This window comes from Myotis lucifugus, unplaced genomic scaffold (genome assembly GCF_000147115.1).
Source record: "Myotis lucifugus unplaced genomic scaffold, Myoluc2.0 scaffold_642, whole genome shotgun sequence".
NCBI lineage: Eukaryota > Metazoa > Chordata > Mammalia > Chiroptera > Vespertilionidae > Myotis > Myotis lucifugus.
Genome location: NW_005871690.1, coordinates 13,169 through 33,302, shown reverse-complemented (window position 1 = coordinate 33,302; position 20,134 = coordinate 13,169). Strand labels below are relative to the sequence as shown.

The following is a 20,134-nucleotide window of genomic DNA, read 5'->3' as shown; positions in this document are numbered from 1 at the left end:
TGGTGTGAGTGACGCTGGGCTCAGTGTCCTCGCCCTGGCTGTGTGGAGGGAGGGAGGGGAGAGGCCCCTGCCACATGGAGGGAGAGGAGGGACCTTGGGCCAGAGGCGGGGGTGAGGGATGCTGGCATCATTGCAGGTAAGGGAACCCCCCCCCCTCCCCCCCGTGCACAAATTTCATGCATCGGGCCTCTAGTATATATAAAAAAGCCTAAGTGACTGGCCGGTAGCTATGACACAGAATGACCACCAGGGGGGCAGATGCTCAATGCACAGACATGGAAACATGGAACAGACTGATGAATCTCAGAGGGAAGGGGGGAGGGGGAGGGTGGGAAGAAGAGATTAACCAAAGATGCATGCTAGAGACCCGGTCCACGGATTTGTGCACCAGTGGGGTCCCTCGGCCTGGCCTGCGGGAATTGGGCTGAAACTGGCTTTCTGACATCTCCCAAGGGGTCCTGGATTGCGAGAGGGTGCAGGCCAGGCTGAGGACCCCACCAGTGCACGAATCTGTGCATTGGGCCTCTAGTAAATATATAAGTTCTTTGGTTTATCACTTCTTGTCCTCCCCACATTAAATGAGTCATGGCAACACATTTCTTTGCATAAATTCAATAAGACCAGTTTTAAACTATGTGGTCTTATTAACCAAGATTTTGACTGAAATGGCATGTCTGAGAGAGACATGTATGGACTACGGATGTCACCAGAAAGCCTTAAGGAATTAAGATTGACTTTCAAAGCCAATCAAAGTCCATTGCAAAAATGGCCTGATACCTTGTCTGGTCACATGGCTCATGGCAATCTTTCCAGGTAAGGAATGAAGGTTATTTTCCTGAAAGATGGCAAGAAAGGAACCTCAAGGCATTAGGGGGATCTCGAGGACTTGAGGAATCAACCAAAACCTACAGGTATCACAGGCAAAGCCTATGGCAACTGTGGCTTGGTTTCTTTGCCCTGAGGTGCTAAATACAGCTCAGTCTAAAGATTGCTTATGAAAAATTCCAGCAAAGCAAATTTGAAAGCACCTGTGTGATTGATTTGATCAGTTTCTATTCTTGTGTTTATGTAAATAATCAGGCCAAATTAGAACTGGACTTAATACAGTCTCTTTGAAAATAAGTGTAATCTTAGAGAAGAAAAATTGTGTCTCAATGAAAATCACAATATTCACTGGTGGCTATTGTACTCCAGTGTAGTTAACTGTCTTCAAAGTTTTGCTTTTAAGGCTGTGTCTGTGTGTGCCATTGAGGCCTCAGCACCTGATGACATCAACAGAGATGTTCTAACTGCAGAGGACCCATCAGAATGTCACTGCTTGCTTTCATTCCAGCAACAGCCTTACACCTGGACGTCTAATAAATTGGTTTGTGACTTGCTATGTGTATTAATCTTTGTGGTTTGTGTTCGTCTATTTGAATAGACTGTGTGCCTATGTCCTTAGTTACCTGGTTGCTGGTGCACCCAGAGTAAGCCTCACGTTAGAAGCCATCTGCCTCACGTCTCCTGAAGTGAGACTCAATGATTTGGACGTATGTTTGAGTGAATGAAGTACGGATGGCCTATTGGCTTTATTTGAAACTGCTTTCCCTTTTCTGCCCACGTGGTTCAGACAGAAAAGCCCCATAGTGTCTGATGGGGAATCTTAGGATGTTTCCCTTTGCTTCATTTGAGGTAAGGATGGTGGACAGACGGCTTCAGAAAGGTGTGACATGCGTGCCTGCAGTGAAGACACTTCTCCAGCCTCATCTGGAACATTGTAAAGTCAGTCTTTCCCTTTGTCACATGGGCTGTTACCGGTCACCAGACATTCAGTTGCTATAAGTGTCCTCACTTTTTAATGATGCCTTTTAACCTTCTTGTCAAGTTGGTCACTTCTAGAATCCAAAAATGGCAGCTTGTCCAGCACATCTTCCTCTGACATTGCCTGTGCCACCTCCCAGGGACACCAGACTGACCTGGATTTTGCAAAATCCCTCTCCCGGCTTGAAGATTCCCCATCCCATGTGCTCCCTTGTCCCTGTCAGTCACAGGAGAGCCTCTGAGCCTTGGGATACGCAGGCCTATGCCCATTGACAGCATGAAACCGTTACAAGAAGAGAGAGACCTTCATCCATTCACCATTTGTAAGATTACAAAGAAGCTAGTTTCTCTTTAAAGGGGGGTGGGGGGCTGATACTATTGCAATTAACTAGTTATTAATAATAGGAAAGGAGCAAAAGGGAGGCTAAACATTATAAGCATGGCCATTTGGGCAGCTTCTCCAGGGAGCTGCAGTTTCACTCCCCAGGGAACCACTGGCCCATTCCCTGCAGGTCCCTGGGGGAGGGGTCCACCTGAGGGGAGATGGTGCATGTGCAGTGAATCAGGATGACTAGGGAAGATAGTTGCCTATCAGTCAGGCCTGGGAAGCCATGGGTTGGCTAGAGTAGACAGGGCCATTACAAACCCACCAAAATCTGGGAATATATATTCCCCCAAACAAAGGAGTTCATGCTCTTGCTCACTCTTGGTTCTCCAGTTCCTGGGACTTTGCACTCCCCTGTGTTCCCTCCATAGCCACATGACCTATGGCCATGCAGACCCCACACACAGTGGATGGTGGACTTCCTGCAGCAGGACGCACACTCTCAGCTCGCCTGATGCTGGATTGGATGGTGCCCTCACACGGAACAGACTCTGGAACTCTGGCTTTTTCTCTGCTGAAAGCAAAACGGGACTTCTTCTTGGCAGGAAGGTGGTAGAGGGGCCTTGGGAACTCAGGGGTTTGATTCCACAGAAATAAAGCTTTCTATAGGTCTCATTCTCCTGCGGGGGTCTCCAGAAATTCTTATTCCAGCTGTACCCCAAGAGCCCCACTTCCACTGATAGCAATACTACATGTTAAGAAATAAATAATTGCTTTTGCTGCAGCCAACATAAAATTATACAGATAGCCACTTTCTTGTCTGTGGGGAATATCAGGGACCAGGAAGGAAAATGTCCTCATTCATACTGATATTACTTTACTATTCTCCCCATAAGTTAGCTTCTGTAATAGAGGAGAATGGGAAAAGTGGGTAGTTGACTTCTGTGGTCTGTCTATGAAACTGTCATAATGACTTTCCATCTTCCCTTCATATAACTCTGCGTAGTCTTAAGAACACATTCTCATTTGATTCTCATCACCATTTTACAAGTGAGGAATCAAGTATTATTAACTCACTGTATAAGACTAGGATCCTAGGTTGTTGATTCATTCATCCTTCTACAATACTGATTGAACACTATGTTCCTAGCAGGGTGGCAGGCTGGGGCTACCATAGTAAGAAAGAAAGCAGTGTACCTGTTCTCATGTAGTGGACAGGTGGACAATGAACAGGTAAATAGACAAGGTACATAATTACAGCTGTTGACCAATAATGCTGTTTAGGAAAAAAAATCTGGGTCATATGGTAGGTTTGGGGGGTCTGTGGGACAGGGGGTACTACTTTAGATAAGATGGTCAGGCCTGTTGTCCCCAAGCAGGTGGCACTTACACTGACAGGTAAGGCTGAACAGAAGTGGGTCATGGTGAAGAGCCCAATGAGGAGGCTCCAGGAAGATAGGAAGTGCAGAAGCTTCCTGTAGAAAGGAGCTGGCTGGGGTAGAATGCAAGAGTTAGGACATTAAAGCTCAGGGGGGTGGCACACAGTGGGGGAAGTGAGGTTGCAGAAGTAGGCAGACCCGAAGACACGGGGTCCTGGACCCCAGGAATCCAGTCGCCTATAAGCAGAGTCTGGCCCGCAGCTGGTATGTGTACATCACACAAGCAAGAATGTTTTTACAGCCTGCATTTGTATGGCCCACAATTATAATGGTTGAAAAGCATCAAAAGAAGAATGTTATTTTATGAACCATGATAATCATATGACATCCAAATTCCAGTGTCTTTAAATAAAACCTTATTAATACACAACCACACTCATTCATCTACATATTGGCATATTGGCTATGGCTACTCCCAGGATACAACGGCGGAAGTTAGCAGTTAAAGCCATAGGGCCCACAAACCTTGGCTCTTTACAGAAAAAGTGTGTTGGCCTCTGTGTAGACCAGGAGGAAGCACTGGGAATTCGTTCTCAGCCCACAGAGTCTGACGCAGACACAGGCTTGCCTGGCATAACAAATGAGTAGATTGGTGGTGTCCATGGACCGGCAAAGTGACAGCCAGCACTTTCTAAGTACTTTACCCATGTAAACCTCTTCCATCTCCTCCACGACTTATTTAGCAGATACTATGATTAGTCCCAATTTACCAAAGTCAAAGCTGAGTCTTAGAAGGATTCAACAGTTTGCCCAAAGTCACATGGCTGGTGAGTCACATGGCAGATTCGAGCCATGTCAGCCTGGTTCTAGAGCCTGGATTAATAGTTTAAAATATTTTTGTAAATAAATTTTAAAGAAAATATCGCAGAACCCTGTGGCCCCTGAGGGACACAGCTTGGAAAGCGCTGCTCTCATCTAATCCCTCATTTGTGGATGAAGACACGGAGGGAAGTCACCTGTCCCGAGAGAGACCTGTGAGCCGAGACCTGAAGCCGGTGCCTGCTGCCCTGTGCCCCTTCTCTCAAACCACGTCCTCCTGAAACCAGCCTTCACGTGGGTTCTGTTTAATTAGACCAAGTCCTAGCAGAGCCTTGGGAACAGAAGCTCAGGTCCCACCCTTCTCCAGGCACATCTGACCTGCAGGGCTCTGTGGGGACGAGGGCAGCCCTGGGCCGTTGGGGTCTAAAAATGAATGGAGGGCCCATGAGCCACTGAGCAGGCACTTTGGGTACCGTATTTATTCATTCCTCCCAGCCATCTTGTACTGCAGTTATTCTCCCCGTTTTATGACTGCGGAAACAGAGACCAAGAGGAAGTCGTTTGCTCAGGGCTACATGGCTGCTAGTGGCAGGGGCCAGGTGACAAGTCTAGTTCTCTCTGCTTCCTACCCCCATACTCATCCCACTGAAGTTCTGCTGATCCTCGGAAGCCTTTTCTCAATCAATAACCAATTACAAAGGCTGCTGCTCCAGCTTAGAGACTCCACCGGCACTTTGTGTAAGTCTACAATAGCCCCCCAAATCCCAGCACTGGGGGAACTCACCCTCGCAGCCCCTGCTGGGAAGTGCAGGCGAGCCCCTCCCGCCCAGGCCCGGGGGAAGGCCACACGCTTGTGACAGAAGCCATGAAAGGGCAAAAAGAAAGTTCAGGCCTCTCTCGTAATTGCAACAGAAACCCAGTAACTTCCACCCAGGGGAAATCCCCTGTTTTTTGTGGCCCCTGAAACAGTCTAACTTTCACCTGTTTAATAAATGTCTCCTTTTCCTGTTTGTTTGTTTCTTCTCAAGATAATCTACGTTGACCAAGGTGATGATGGGAAATAGAAAGGAACTTTTTTTGTTTGTCTAAAATCTGTCCCCACGACACCACCCCACCAAGTGTTACTCCCTGTTAGCACTGAAACATGGCATGCGAACTTCAGGCCCCGGGGACCAACGTGACAAATGCCGTCCGCTGCCAGGCCTCCCCCATACAAGGTGGCCAGCAGACATTTTCCCATCAGGAAGAAGGAAAAGGTCACTGGTTGGCCACTGTGCCCCCCATCTTTCCCTCCACCCTGCGAGGCAGCACCCACGGCCGCTGCGGCTGAAGAGTGGGTCTGAGAGGGTGGGAGGGACCGTGAAACCACAGTGCGTCATTCACAGCGTTTCCCCCACGAACCACTTTTATTCTCTGAGTCCAGTGAACTCTTGTGGTATTTGTCAAGTTTTCTGACAAGCTGAACGTCACTGCCATGGGTGAAAAGACACACTTCTCCTTGCCCAGTGACGGCTGTGGTGAGGTTCCCTGTGATGCTTGGGAAGAATGCTAAGCCAACACCCATTCAGGTTCCAGAGCATAGCGAGCAGTGTCCCTATCTCCCATGGGAAGCTCGTTCATGCGCTCCCTCATGCGCTCTGTTCCCAGTGCCCGGGTCAGGTGCCTGGGTCCGAGGCTGCATGGAGGTGTGCGGGGGTATGGAGAGCGCTCCGGGGGCAATATCCACGAAGGGAGCGAGACCAGGCTGGGAGGAGCTGAGCTGAAACGCAGTCCCAACAGGCCTCACCAAACCGTGGCGGGAGCTCTGAGCAGGAGCCCTCCCTGTGCTGCCCCTCCTTGAGGCCAGGAGCAGGCCTTCAGCTCCATCCCCGATGCCCCTGGAGGGGACCCCTGTGTGAGATGGCTCTTTCCCAATGAACTCGATTTTCAGAGAGGAGCCCAGCTGGCATGTCTCACCTGCCCAGCCACCAGGAGATCGAGAGACAGTCTGGCTGGCACATCGAGTGTACACCCCAAGTGCCAACAAGGGACCATCGTCACCTGATTTAACTACTCCTGCTCTCCTTGAACTTTCCCTCTGAATTAAGGGATTGTTATGAAAAGCTAATGTGGGAGAATACAGTTTTCCTTTATCTAAAGTCTTCCTACAATTGCTTCAATGTAATAGGCAAGATTTAAAAACTGTACTATGGCAAACAGCCTAGAAGCCCATCTACAGGCGAAGGGTGAACAAACTGGGGTGTATTCACACACTGAGCCCTGACCCAGCAGTAAAGAGGGGCCTGCACATGCTTCTCATAGATGAGCCTTGGAATAATGGCGTTGAGCGAGGGAGCCAGGCAAGGGATGCTCCCTGTGGGGGTCCGTCCACACAACACCTACAGCATGAAAGCCAGCCTTAGTTCAGAAAGCAGATGGTGATTGTTTTAAGAGGGGATGTGGGAGGGCCAGAGAGGATTAAAAAGGCGGGGGGGGGGCTCTTGATAGGTGTATGCGTATGTCAAAACTTACCCAATCGTACAATTCAAATACGGACAGTCCATTACGTCAGTTATATGTCAATACAAGCATTTTAAAAACAGCTATCTTATGAAAGGGACATGCCAGGCCTCAGGGACACTCAGGTAAGTAAGAAGCAAACTCTACTTCCAGGGAGCTCAGAGTCTAGCAAGGGAGACGGATGTGTGTTTAACTAAATCTAATGCAAATCAAAATAAAACTGGTGTGATATAAAGAGAGAAACGAGCACGGGGCAAAGAAAAGTAGAGATTTTTTTTCTGGGAGTAGAGAGGAGAGTCAGAGCTAACTCACGCAGTGTTTACTATGTGCCGGACACTAAAGTATATTAACATCTTCAGTTCTCCCCACAGCCATGTCTGGGTGCTGTCATGACACCCATTTCCCAGGTGAGAAAGCTAAGCTGTGGTTAGGAATCGTGTTCTTAGCCGCTGGTCACCACTGCGCTCTGAGAAGCGCCCACTTGACCTGGGCTGGAGGGTGAATAGTCTCCCCAGAAGAGAGGCCGCTTTTGGCAGAGAGGACAGTGGGAATTATGACCCAGTGTGCCTACAACTGTGCTTGAAATATAGCACGAGTTTCCTGTGGGTGTACACTGGGGAGTGCAGAACAGGGACTGCAGGGAGATTGTGGCCAGGGCTGATGGCCTTGAATGATTGGCTAGAGCAGTGATGGCGAACCTATGACACGCGTGTCAGAGGTGACACGCGAACTCATTTTTTGGGGTGATTTTTCTTTGTTAAATGGCATTTACATATATAAAATAAATATCAAAAATATAAGTCTTTGTTTTACTATGGTTGCAAATATCAAAAAATGTCTATATGTGACACGGCACCAGAGTTACACGCTGAGCTCAAAAGGTTCGCCATCACTGGGCTAGAGAGTTGGACTATGTCTTCATGCAAAAGGAAACCACTGGGAGTTTGGACTAGAAGAAGAATATCAAAATGGAGCTTTAGAACGGAAAGCGAAGAGAAAGTCCACCCGTTTGCAGTTAGATGAACACCTGGTAAATGTCATGTGAGTCCATTCACAGGTATTGCACTGAAACTATATTAAATCAATACATTTGGGATGGATTACACTGTACATTTAAGTTTCAATCTCAGACTATTTCATTCTCTGGTCACCTGAGTCCTGTATTCCTTGTTTTCACCTATGTTTCTGTACATTTTTTCACTCAACAGAAAACCACAATTGGACAATAGAGAAATGAAGTGAACCTTCTGCAAGCCCCTTGCCTGAATTTAGTTCAAAATTGGTGCAACTCCACCTACTCCACCCCCCGCCCCCTCACAGGTTTTAATGAAAAGTCCTATGATGGCATGTTAACTTTGTTTCATGTACAAGTGATTTTTTACCTCCTCATAGACTCAAGTTACATGATAAGCTCAAGGTCTGAAAAATCAGCCACGGCGTGTGCTGCTGAGTCCAGGACGTCCCGGACACCGACAGCGCCGCGGGTGGCCCGCCCGGGCTTTGCCTGGGAAAGTCCAAACACCCGACACAGAACAGCACTCCTCTGGGGGAAGTGTGAGAAGCTGGGCACTAGCCCTGGTCAGTTCTCACCTCCATGAACTTTATGTGTACTTTTCTGGGGCTTTTTAAAGAGGGTAGGCAACAGGGTATAACAATAAAGCCTCACCCTTGGCATCAGCAGGAAAGTCAAATGCTTAGACACCCATGGAGCCTGAACTATAGCATGAACTGGAGTCCATGGAGGGAACCTTATGAGGAAAAATAATTATCAGACCAAAGACTCAAAAGTGTCTCAGTTCTGCTACTGACTCACTGTGTCACCTCAGGCAAACTCCTTAATTCTTTATTTAAAAATTTTCAAATTATTTTTAGAGAGAGAGGGAGGGAGAGGGAGAGACAGACAGACATCAATGATGAGAGAGAATCATTGATCAGCTGCCTCCTGCATGCTCCCTACCGGGGAACCAGCCCACAACCAGGCATGTGCCCTGACCAGGAATCAAACCAGTGATCTCCCAGTTCATAGGTTGACACTCAGCCACTGAGCCACCCCAACATGGCCTTAATTCTTTATTTTTTAAAATGGTACAATGCAATGCTCCCTGCTTCCAGAAGGAAGTCAATATATTTCAATACAGTCAACCAGCAGGAGAACCTTCTACGGCCCCACCCACTGGCTGATAGCAGTGCCCGCTCCCTGGGTTTCTGCTCCACTCACAGTCAGCGCTGCCAGACCCCCGGACACACCCGGAGAGCTAGGCAGACACAGGAGGCTCCGCATTCAAGTGGGAGTCTGGTTATCAAGCGGGGCTGACCCCATCCATCTGCATTTCAGCTGATGGCCCTAGGCGGTCATGTTGCCATACTGTTTGAGACATGTTAGATTTGTGCTAAACTTCTTAAGGAAGGTCGATTCTCTCTCCTCTTTTTATTCTTTCTACCTGTTGAATAGGTAACACATTTGAAAGACATTTTTGATGGATAGAATTTTCCCTACCCAAGCTCTTGACACATTTACAGACTATTAACACTCATGTCAATTAGAACCAGAAAATATTTCCTTTATAATTTTTCAAATATTACAGATTAGCCTCTATTTTCTAGACATAAATCTATTAGTATGTTGCTGTGTGGAAGAATGAAATTGAGTCTATCTCAATTTGTCCAATTATTGAGGATTAAATATCAAAATTATTCATTTATATATCGTCACCCCCACTAGATCACAATCTCCTAAAAACAAGGATTTATCTGTCATATCTGATTATATCTTAAAACAATGCATACTAGGTGGCTGAATAGATGAAGGGATGGATGGATGGATGGATGATGGATGGATGGATGGACGGATGATGGATGGGTAGATTTTTTAAATGAGCAAATATGTGAATGAATGAACTCTGATCCTAATAACCATTATAAATTGTTGCCAGAATTAGAAATATAAAATATCCCCAAGGGTTCAGCCAACTTATTTAATTATAATTGTTTAATAAACTAGACAAGTACTGTGACAATAAGGTGACATTACCACACAGGGACTTTTTGACATCTCTCCCACACCTCCACCCCCCCACCTCCCAGGCCTTGCAACTAGTTGACGTACCAGTACTACCCACGTGGGGTAGAATCATTTGTGCCACCAACACATCACTCCTCTCTCCACAGTCAAGGTGACACGTGCGGCCTGTGCATGTTCCAGCAGGAGGTGTTTGGGGGCAGCTAGCTAAGCGGGGGCTTCCAGGCCCGGGAGGCGGGCGACCCATGAGGTCACAGAGCCGCGGCCGCTCCCCTTCAAAAGAAACCACTCTGCCCTCGCCTTCAGGCTCTGAAGGAAGCCAGGGCGACAGCACCCAGCGCAGCATGTGGTGGAGAGTTTGCAACTTGCTGGTGTGGTGGTCCCTACCAGGTAAGGCCTTAGAGCTAATGTTTTCTGATGCTCATTTGACTTAGTGTTTTGCCAAATCTTCCAGTCAACCAACCTCATCCCCAGAGGAACTACTATAGAAGGTAACCCAGGTAAGTGTGCTCAGATGCTCCAGGGCACATCTGAGGGGAGCTAGTGCGTCTGTTTAAGGGTAATGGGGACAGACGGCAAGGATTACTGCAGTGTGTGTCTCTGGGGGACCTTGTATGGCAGAATGTAACAAGTGTACCAGCTAAAAGAGCATCAGCTTTGGATTTAAAATTTCCTTGCTTTAGAAGTCTTAGCCAAATAATGTAACTGTTCTGAAATGCAATGTCTGTATCTTGAAATGAAGATGATAACAATGTTTGGTCTACCAAACTCCCTGGATTGTTAGAAGATTCAAATTTCAAAAGTGAAAGCACATTGAACATAGCCAAGTGCTACAGGACTCCTCATGAGGTCAGAGATCATAATGAGCACAGCGGAACGTAGTGCTTATGTCCTAAGAGCCAGTTATACTTTACATTGTATTATAATTTTCAAATTTTATTTTTGTTTTTTGATTCCAATGTAGCATTATGCAAATTAAAGACTCAGTTACCTTTTGAGCGCAGGTTACATTATTCCTGCCCAAGGTGGGGTCCCTGATTGGTTGCAACTTGTATCATATTCTTGCAGAGGAAACCACACATGAAAGTGCTGCTTGTTGGTGTGTGTGTGTGTGTGTATGTGTGTGTCTGTGTGTGTATGTGTGTGTGTGTGTGTGTGTGTGTGTGTGTGTGTTTTCAAACCCTGGGCCTGGAGGTATGTTTCACAAATGCAGTTATTATTCTAAGTCTGACTCACCATAGAATTGCATTGGAAAGGCTCTATTTACAAACTAGATTTCCTACTTTACATAGTATTTTATTTTATACACTTCAATTTGTGCCTTCTTGTTTGATCCTTGTACCCTAAGGCACTTGATAAGTATTCAATTTTGTTAATAAATAATATCAGTTCCTTTAATAACTGACTTAAAGAATAGCTACTTACATTCAGAAAAATACACATTTAGACAGCTACAATTACAATGCTTTAAATTAGTCTGAAGTTTAAAGCCCTTAACTGACCTTAACTTTTTCAGGATTCAAGTTATTGTCATGTGAAACTGCCTCACAAAAATAACATTTTAAATAAAAACAGCAATGACTATGTTTTATAACCTAGGTAAACCTGACACAAGTCATTTAGAAATACACTCAAGTATTATTCATAAAGAGGAGAGAGAAATATGTTTATTGTGCAATGTACAGTACTGGGTTATTTTTGTTAATTACGTTTAATTTTAGCAAAGATACTGAGATAGGTATTAACATCCCTAATTTCCATATGATAAAATTTGAGGTTAAAAGAAGTTAGGTAACCTGCCCAAGTTTTCACAACTAGTTAATGATAATGTAAGTAGCAGCCTACAAAGCACGTAGTGAAAGTATTTTCTCGTGAACCAATCTGTGTACATGTATGTGTGTGTGTGTATGCTTATATGTGCGTGTGTGTGTGTGTGTGTACTTATATGTGCATGTGTGTGTGTACTGGGTTGTGACAGAAAATGTGTTTCTTAATGTGGATCAAAAGTTTGACAGCCACTGATCACACAGTTGGGAGATCCACTTTTGAGAAACCCCAGTGTGAAAACTCATCTAAGGCCCCAGAGGGCACCTGGCCTCACTGAGGGCTGCGTGCCGGCTGCCACTCTGGCCTGACCTTGCTCAGGCCCACCAGAGTCCCAAACACGAAAGGAGCTGACCATGTTGCTTTCTTGGTAAAGAGGCAGCAAATCCATTTTGGCACCACTATAAGATGTCAGCTGTTTTTAGCTAATTGTATTATGGGAACATCACTCTACCTTCTAGTGTACAACTTGTAAGGCTGCGAAAAATTTATAGACCAGAGAAGTCCCATAATCTTGGAGCCTGCCCTCTTGTCAGGGTTGTCATTGGCATAAATAGGTGCTAGGATGGTTAAAACAATGAGAATGAAGAATGTGTCCATGAATCCCATTCCCTATATTGTGGGTGATGAGCACCCACCCCTGTGGCCTCCACTCTGGTTACCTGGCGGAGGTCGGACACAGGAGACAACAGCACAGCTGCAGGGTGAGTGGGTCCTGCTGACCCGTCTTTGGACCAGGAAAAGCCTTATGTGCACTGACACGTATTTGAGACATTTCATTTAAAGTTGTATTGAAAGTAATTCAATTCTGACAGACTAGTTGTTTCACTTGTTATTTCATGTATTTATTCTATCTACAAAGTAGAATTGCTCCTCCTCGTAACGCACTGAGGGAGCAGAGCTTGCCTCCTAACTCATCGTTCATGGAATAAGCTCTGGTTTGAGAATGACCTCGTTGCATGTGTCTGGTTTTAACTTAGCTCTAATCTTTATTATTCAACATAATAATTACAAAGTCAGCATCTTATTACTCATATATACATTATGCATTTACTCATTTTTAGTCATTAATTCAACTGATACTTACAGCCTTCCTCTGTGCTGGGACCTGGCCATATGAAATGCAGGAACGGCAAACAGTTTCTCCAAGGAAAGTGTAGCCTCACCTTGGGGACAGGCTGTTACACTATGTGCAAAGGGCTGTGCTAAGTGCTTGAGAGACGTCCAGTCCGAGCCTGTGGGGCCTGGAGGAGTGTCAGCAGGTCCTTGTGGGGAGGGTGGACCTAAAGGCTGTTGGCAGGTTGGACAAAAGTGGTGTAATTTGAGTTGAATCTTGAAAGAGAGAAGAAAGGTATTCTAGGCCCAGAGAACAGCTGGGACCAGAGCCCGGTGTGTCCAGAGCCTGGACCGCCCTGAGAGCAGCAAATGGCCTTCTGCATGGGGCGTTCAAAAAGGAGCCTCAGCCAGTGGTGCTGAGGAGAAGGCAGGAACCTTCTGGAATTTTGGTCTGATTCTTACAAGCAATGGAGCCATACCAAGAAGTCTAGGAAAGGAACACATGTGATCAAATTTATGTTTAAAAAAATGTAATTCTAGAAGCAGATGAGGATGATAAACTAGAAGGAGCAGAGACTAGCAGGAAGTGATTGCAGTGGCAAAGAAAGAAACCAGGGATGCCTCAACTAAAGCAGTAATAGTAGTAAAAAGTAAACAAATAAAAAGAGAGAGGGGAATAATTGATTAAAGATATGTTTTGGAGAGAGAAGGAGCCTCTCAAATCCCTGGTATGCAGTGCTGGCGCTGACGTTAGTGAAGACTAGGAAGCACTGGAAGGAAGAGGTGGCACGACTGTGTGAGGTGTACGTGTGGCCTGGGGAGCAGTAGGAATAATGAGTTCCAGTTGGACACATCCATTGAGGGTCCCTGCAGGACAGACTCTGTTCTGGAGCTTTTAATATTATCATTCGCAAATCTAACCTACAAAGTGAGAAAAAGGAAGAATCCTTCGTTCTCTCTGCAGTCTGCTGTGATGACCTCAAGTGGAGGTGGAGACCACGCACTGCAATCCCACCCGGGCGAGCACTGAGGGTGCTAGGAGGGCACATGTTGTACTTGCGTGTGCTGTGCAGGTGGCCGTGAGGGCTGCTTGCCCTTCTGTTGAAGGGTGGTCATGTGCTTTGGCGTGAAGCCATCCCCCTGTCGGCACAGTTAGTTGATGGGGTTGGAAGTGGAGATGGGGAAGGTCACAGGTTCCATTTCTGTACACAAACCAGTCCCAGTGAACAGCCCTCACAGCCTGGCTCAGCAAGGAACCTCATAGCACAAGCTGGGCACGGAGGGACGACTCCAGCCACCGCAGTAACAACCAAGCCCAGAGTCCACAGTCCACTCCATGAGCATGACCTACCAATGTGAGTGGTCACATCCAGGGAGACCGCCGTCCCTCCCCGCCGAGCCCTGCCCGTGAGCATGTGCGAGCCCCATGGAACTCTGGAGCTCAGATAGGGAACACTGGCAGGAGGACAGGCGCTCAGGCCCCAGAGAAAGGGTGTGTGTTTCTAGATCCTGCAGGGAGGAAGTGGTGAGCAGAGAAGACCCCACACCCCAGCCCTCTGATACAGAAGGTGAGGCTCTGACTCCAAACTTAGGTGAAAACAGTTGAACAGAGGAGCTCCAGTCAGTTTTCAGTGTCAGTGAGAGGATCATGGGGAACGGTTACTTAGAAGGCGTGTCCTGCACCTAGGTCAGCTCTCTGCCCCCCTCTCCCGTCCCACCCTCCCCCCACCCCCGCCCACTCACCTCCCGCCCTCTCACCTGACCTGGACACGTGGAGCAAGCTTTTCAAGGCTCCCCCCGCCACACACACACAGGCTGCTCTCCTGCCTACAGTGACTTCCTGCCTCTAAATCAAGCCCGGGGGTTACATGACAACCCGATAGACAAAGAGGCCTGTGCAGCCAACAGCAAGGCTTGGAGCAAAGAGTAAAGAGAACAACGCATTTTCTATGCCCGAAACACAGCCTCTTTCCATCTAAGCGCAGGCATCTCCAGTCGTGGTCAGTCTGGTCAGCACTTGATCCTGAATTACAGGAGCAAACACTGACCTTAGGAGACACAATTCTCACCATGTGCTGAAAAGCCAGACAATTTAATTCCTAGGCATGTATCCCAAGCAAAAGACCATGATCCTTAAAATGAGAGACATCTCTAATAATAAAAGCATAATATGCTAATTAGACCAAACAGCCCAATGGCCTTCGGATGACCTTCCAGACGAAGCAGGGGCTGCGAGGGCCGAGGCAGGCTGAGGGCCAAGCCCCTTGCACAATTTCGTGCATTGGGCCTCTAGTTTATTCATAAACAGGCCGCTGATAAATCTTGCCACTCCCATCTCCCAGGTGCAGGCTTCCTGTCTCCACAATCATTTTACCAAAGGGAAGCACATGGGTAACATTTCTAAGTATAAACCTCGGGCCTCAAGGGTGAAACCAGGGCTGCTGATTAACACTAGTTTTTACTCTGTCATGGATTCAGTGTAGCCACTTCCCTCGTGTCAGTGTTCTTATTAGCAAGGGGAGAGCAGCCGTGCTGCCTGCTGCCTGCACTGCAGTGCCAGCATGAGAGCTGGCGTTAAACCCTGTCTTAAGCTCACAGTGAACGTTCCTGTAAGGAATGAATTTTGGAGAAATGAAAGGTATACTCACTGCCCTCCAGAAAGTTCCATCGGTTTGTGGGAAGCGAGATAATGCACAAGAACTAGAGATCAAGCAAGAATCTTGATGCCATGGCTATGGAGACAATGGGGTTAGTTCTAGGTTCAGACTCTTGGCTCAGAAGCTGTTTAACCTTAAAAAATTCTGTTGTCACTCAAAGCCTCTCTACTAATATCCTTATTATTCAATTGTGGATTGATTCTATAGATTAGAATATTGCCAAGGACCCACCCTAAGCAGAATTCTGGAACAATTCTGGAATGGAACAGTGAATTCCCAGAGCTCTCCAAAGTACTTTTCCTAATACTTGAAATTTATCACAAGCAAATAACTCCCTTCTTCTTTCTTTCTTTTTTTTAAATTTAAACTAATGCAGTAAGACTCATTATATTTCATGTTCATAATTTCTAACCCCACAATATTCTTATGCTTCTGGGAGTGTTTTGTACTCTCACTGATAAGAATTGTCATCCTCAGAAAAAGTATTTTTTAAATGTAAAACTTGAAGAAATAACAAACAGCAACAAAGGTGCCAGCTTATTTTTCCTATCCCTGTCCTTTTTGGGGGATAAACTTACAGCTGCTTCACATCAGTTGTTTGCTGTTCCCTGGGGCTGTGACGGAGGCGGGGAGCCCGTCCTCCCCTCTATCCTGGATGCCTGCAAGGTGCGGGAGGCACGCATTGCCTTCTTCGTAAGCCCAGGCCAGGAGGCCCGGGGCGGAGTCCCAGGGCTGCAGACTCTGCAGCGTGCAGACCTGGGTGCGACCCACTCCCAGGCCTGTGCGGCCTTGAGCCTCTCTTCCCTCATCTGTAGAGGGAGCCTCATAACTCTTCCTTCGAGGGTTAGTTTGAAAGTTAAATTAGATGCAGGTAAGCCTGGCGGTGTGGCTCAGTGGTTGAGTGTCGACCAGGAGCCGAGAGGTCGCTGGTTCAATTCCCATCAAGGGCACATGCCCAGTTGCGGGCTCCCACCCCACAGCAGGGGCGTGCAGGAGGCAGCCGAGGGATGATGCTTCTCTCTCATCCACGTTTCTTCTCTATCCCTCTCCCTTCCTCTCTCTCTAATTTATTTAATCTTATTAAATAATTAAATAAATAAATAAATAAATAAATGCAGGTAAGAGGAACTGATGCAGGACGGAGCAAGTGCCAGTAGATGTCCAACTGTCCCCTTTTTCCATTCCAGACACCCCCCCTTCAGCCCTCCTTCCCCTCGCATGTTGGTGCTGGCTGAGGTCCCTGTTTCTGGATGAAATGTGTATAAATACTCGAATAATTTGGGGAGGTGGGTTTGAGGCTGAGTCCTGCGGGTGGTAGTGGGTTCTGGAGCCAGCTGACCACACCCCTTCTCTCCCTTGTGTAAGAAATAAGGCGCCCGGAATCCAGGGGTCCCAGTGAATGCAGAGCGCCCCGAATCCAGGGGTCCCGGTGCGCACAGAGCCGCAGGGCCAGGCCGCGGGCACAGCTTCCCCCCGCAGGAGGCAGGCGCAGGGTCTGGGAGCACCTGCCTGAGCGGGTCCCTCCATTTAATCCTGATGCACGTGACCTGTCCCTCACTCCTGATTGAGCTCAAGGTGCACAGTCTTTCCCGATTGGCTAATTCATAGGGAGGGGGCTGGCCTTTGTGGTTTCCAGATGGGGCCCCAGGGAGCTGCAGGTCATGTGGGCAGAAAATGGCCAGCTGCTACGCTGCTGTTGGACAAGGAAAGATGACTGTTTTATTCTCACACTCGCAAGCGGCCTCCCTGGGCCCCGCGGAGACGGTGGAGGTGGAGGAGGGCCAGCCGGTGACCCTGAGCTGCGTGGCGCCCCCCCGCGAAGCGCGGCCCCCTGCAGTGGCTGGCGCCCTCGGGGTTCACCATCTTCTTAAACCAGCATCGCGGTGAGTGGAAGAACATGGATGGCCCCCTGCGCTCCCCCAGGGCTCTTGGACAGACACGGCGCGGAAGCCCAGGGGGGAGGGAGGGCCCTGGGAGCCCCGCCGGCTGTTCCACACGTGGCCGCCGGGGCCTCTGCACGGGAACCTCCCAGCGGCTGGCAAGGGGCTCACAGCAGAAGCGCCTTTTCCTGCCCAGCCTCGCCCCTCTCCCACATCATGGTGCCAGGCTCCATGGCCATGGACAGGCAGCAACAGAGGTGCCAGGTCCCACACCTGCGGCCGCTGTGCCCTGTGCCCTCCACTGCCCCCGCCCTCCCTCAGCCTCTGCACAAACTCCTCAGCGTCCCACACCTGCATGCAAAGGGAGTCATTTTCCGTTTTATTGAGAGACTAGAGGCCCGGTGCATGGATCCGTGCACGGATGGGGTCCCTCGGCCTGGCCTGCGGGGATTGGCCGAAACCTGCACCAGGCCTCCGACATCCCCTGAGGGGTCCGAGAGGAGAGGGCTCAGGCCAGGTGGAGGAACCCCACCGTGCACACACTGCGCCTTTAGTATGCATATGAGATCTTTGGTTAATCTCTTCCTGCCCTTGCCCCCTTCCCTCTGAGATTCATCAGTCTGTTCCATGTTTCCATGCCTGTGCATTGAGAGTCTGCCCCCTGGTGGTCAGTGTGCACTGTAGCTGCCGGTTGAATGGTTGAGTGGTCGAACAGTCGGATACTTAGCATATTAGCCTTTATATATAGATTATTGACATATGGGTTTCAGGTATACAACATAATAATTGACATGAGTATATATTCAATAAGTCTGATTAGCATGCATCCCCTCACGTAGTTACATTGTTGTTGCCTGCAGGATTCTTAAACATCTATTTCTTTCATCTCTGAGAGCAGGATTCTAACCCTCCTCTTCATATTGAGGTCATTATATATCCTCACTCAACATTTCCAAGGCCACATGCTTGGAACGTCTTCAAAACAGCAAACTTCATTCTGCCTTTGAAAAGCAGAGCCTCTGACAATGTAACAGGCTCTGAAACCATGAAGCATTGATGTGGTAGATGTAGAATAACTGAGTATACTTATTTCAAACTAAATGAACCATGAAGGCCAGATTCCAATACTATTGTTAAAAGTTCTGACCGAGAAACTTTATGTAGAGACTAGAGGCCCAGGGCACAGATCGGTGCACAGGTGGGGTCCCGCTGGCCCTCCCCAATGGGGGCTGATGGGGCCTGGCCAGCGAGGGGTAGGGAACTCAGGAGGTTGGCCGGCTGGACCCACCCCCATCAGGGGGGGCCAATCGAGGGCGGGGCGGCCAGGGGAAGGGGCTGCAGGCAATTGGGGCTGCAGTGTGTGTCATAGTGACTGGTCGTTTTGGTCATTTCGGTCATTCCTTCATTCCAGTCGCTTGGCTTTTATATATATAGACAATGCTGTTACATAATGCCTTTGGATGTTTTGTTTTGGGCTTTTTAAGGCGATGGCATGACCAGATGTCTCCCCAGGAGGCCTGGATCTAGCTGGGTGGTTCCCCTTGCCCCTGTACATTGTTGCTGTAAATGGGGAAAGGGGGCAGGGGGACCCTGGCATGTAGTATGCAGAGAGGCTGGGATCAGGGGTCAGGGGTCAGGGGTCAGGGATGCATTTAAACTCCGTACAGTGCACAGAACAGCCCCCACGACAAAGAATTAGGGATTCAAAAGTCAATAGTGCTGAGGTGAAGTCCTGCTTCTAGTTCATGACATCAGGAGGGACACAGCTGTGGTTCTGGGTGAGAAATAGCTTTCCTTGCTCAGCCATTCTTGGTTTAACAGTTCTAGGCTTGCTCATATTATAAATCTCAACAGAAAAAAAAAAAGAAAGGGAGGGAGGGAGGGAATGAGTGAGGGGGGAGGGAGGGAGGGAGGGAGGGAGGGAGGAAGGAAGGGAAGGAGGGAAGGAGAGAGGACTGGTTAGCTGAGGGCCTCAGACTGCGATGGGCCTCCCCATAGAACCGAGAGGAACAAACACCTGGAAGGACTAAGTCATAATTTGGGGGGAACTTTCAATAATAATGAACTTTTAAAAATAAGAAGCACCCAGCTGGAACAATGAATACCAATGCATTTATTTTACGTTCTTCACACTCATTCTGACAAGACAACATCAAATGAATCAGATTTCAAAGAGGTAAATCATAGTGGGGCATTTTTTTAAAGCAAACACATCCTTTAAAAAAACACACAAGTTTTTTTATTTTTTTTTAGAGAGAGAGAGAGAGAGAGATGGATGTGAGAGTGCCTCCTGCGTGCTCCCCTGGGGCTGGGCCAAAACCCGGCATGTGCCCCAACCGGGAATCCAACCAGCAACCTTTGGGTCCACGGGACAATGCACAACCAACCGAGTCACACCAGCCAGGGCTAGTGGGGCGTTTTTCACAATGTGATGTCTAAAATTCTGTAAGATTCTCCTGCCACCCGAGCCGTCCACCAGCATAGTGTTCTTAATTTCCTACAAACAGAAATAAAGCAAATGCTTATTTCACAGATAAAAGGATCACCATATTTTATTTCCTATTCTCATTTCAAGCTAAGGAGAGGCATCCAGCTGGTAACACTAGAATTTGTAAGTCAACTCAATCCAAGATGTGATATTTGTTCCTTTAAAGTGTGGAAATCAAGAGCTATTCCTGCGAATAATCCATCCACCAAGAATCTGTATTCATCTGGTACTTTTCCTCATAACATGTTCTCCCCCTCTCCCCCATACAGCTTTAAAAAATACCAAATACCAGCTTCTTCATCACTCCCCCAACGAGCTCTCCATCCGTGTGGCCAATGTGACTCCACACGACGAAGCGTGTACACGTGTTTACATTACAGCCGCT

General features: G+C 47.8%; 1 protein-coding gene across 1 annotated transcript in view; it reads left to right on the top strand.

The window, feature by feature from the left end:
- Window positions 1-10,170: 10,170 nt before the first annotated feature.
- Window positions 10,171-20,134, top strand: part of CRTAM (cytotoxic and regulatory T cell molecule) — a gene marked incomplete at its 3' end in the record, with an annotated part of 21,723 nt that continues 11,759 nt past the window's right edge. Inside the window, 5 exon segments of the mRNA XM_006109977.2 lie at window positions 10,171-10,234; window positions 17,120-17,199; window positions 17,201-17,264; window positions 20,019-20,102; window positions 20,105-20,131. Coding sequence (XP_006110039.2) covers window positions 10,189-10,234; window positions 17,120-17,199; window positions 17,201-17,264; window positions 20,019-20,102; window positions 20,105-20,131 — 301 coding nt within the window.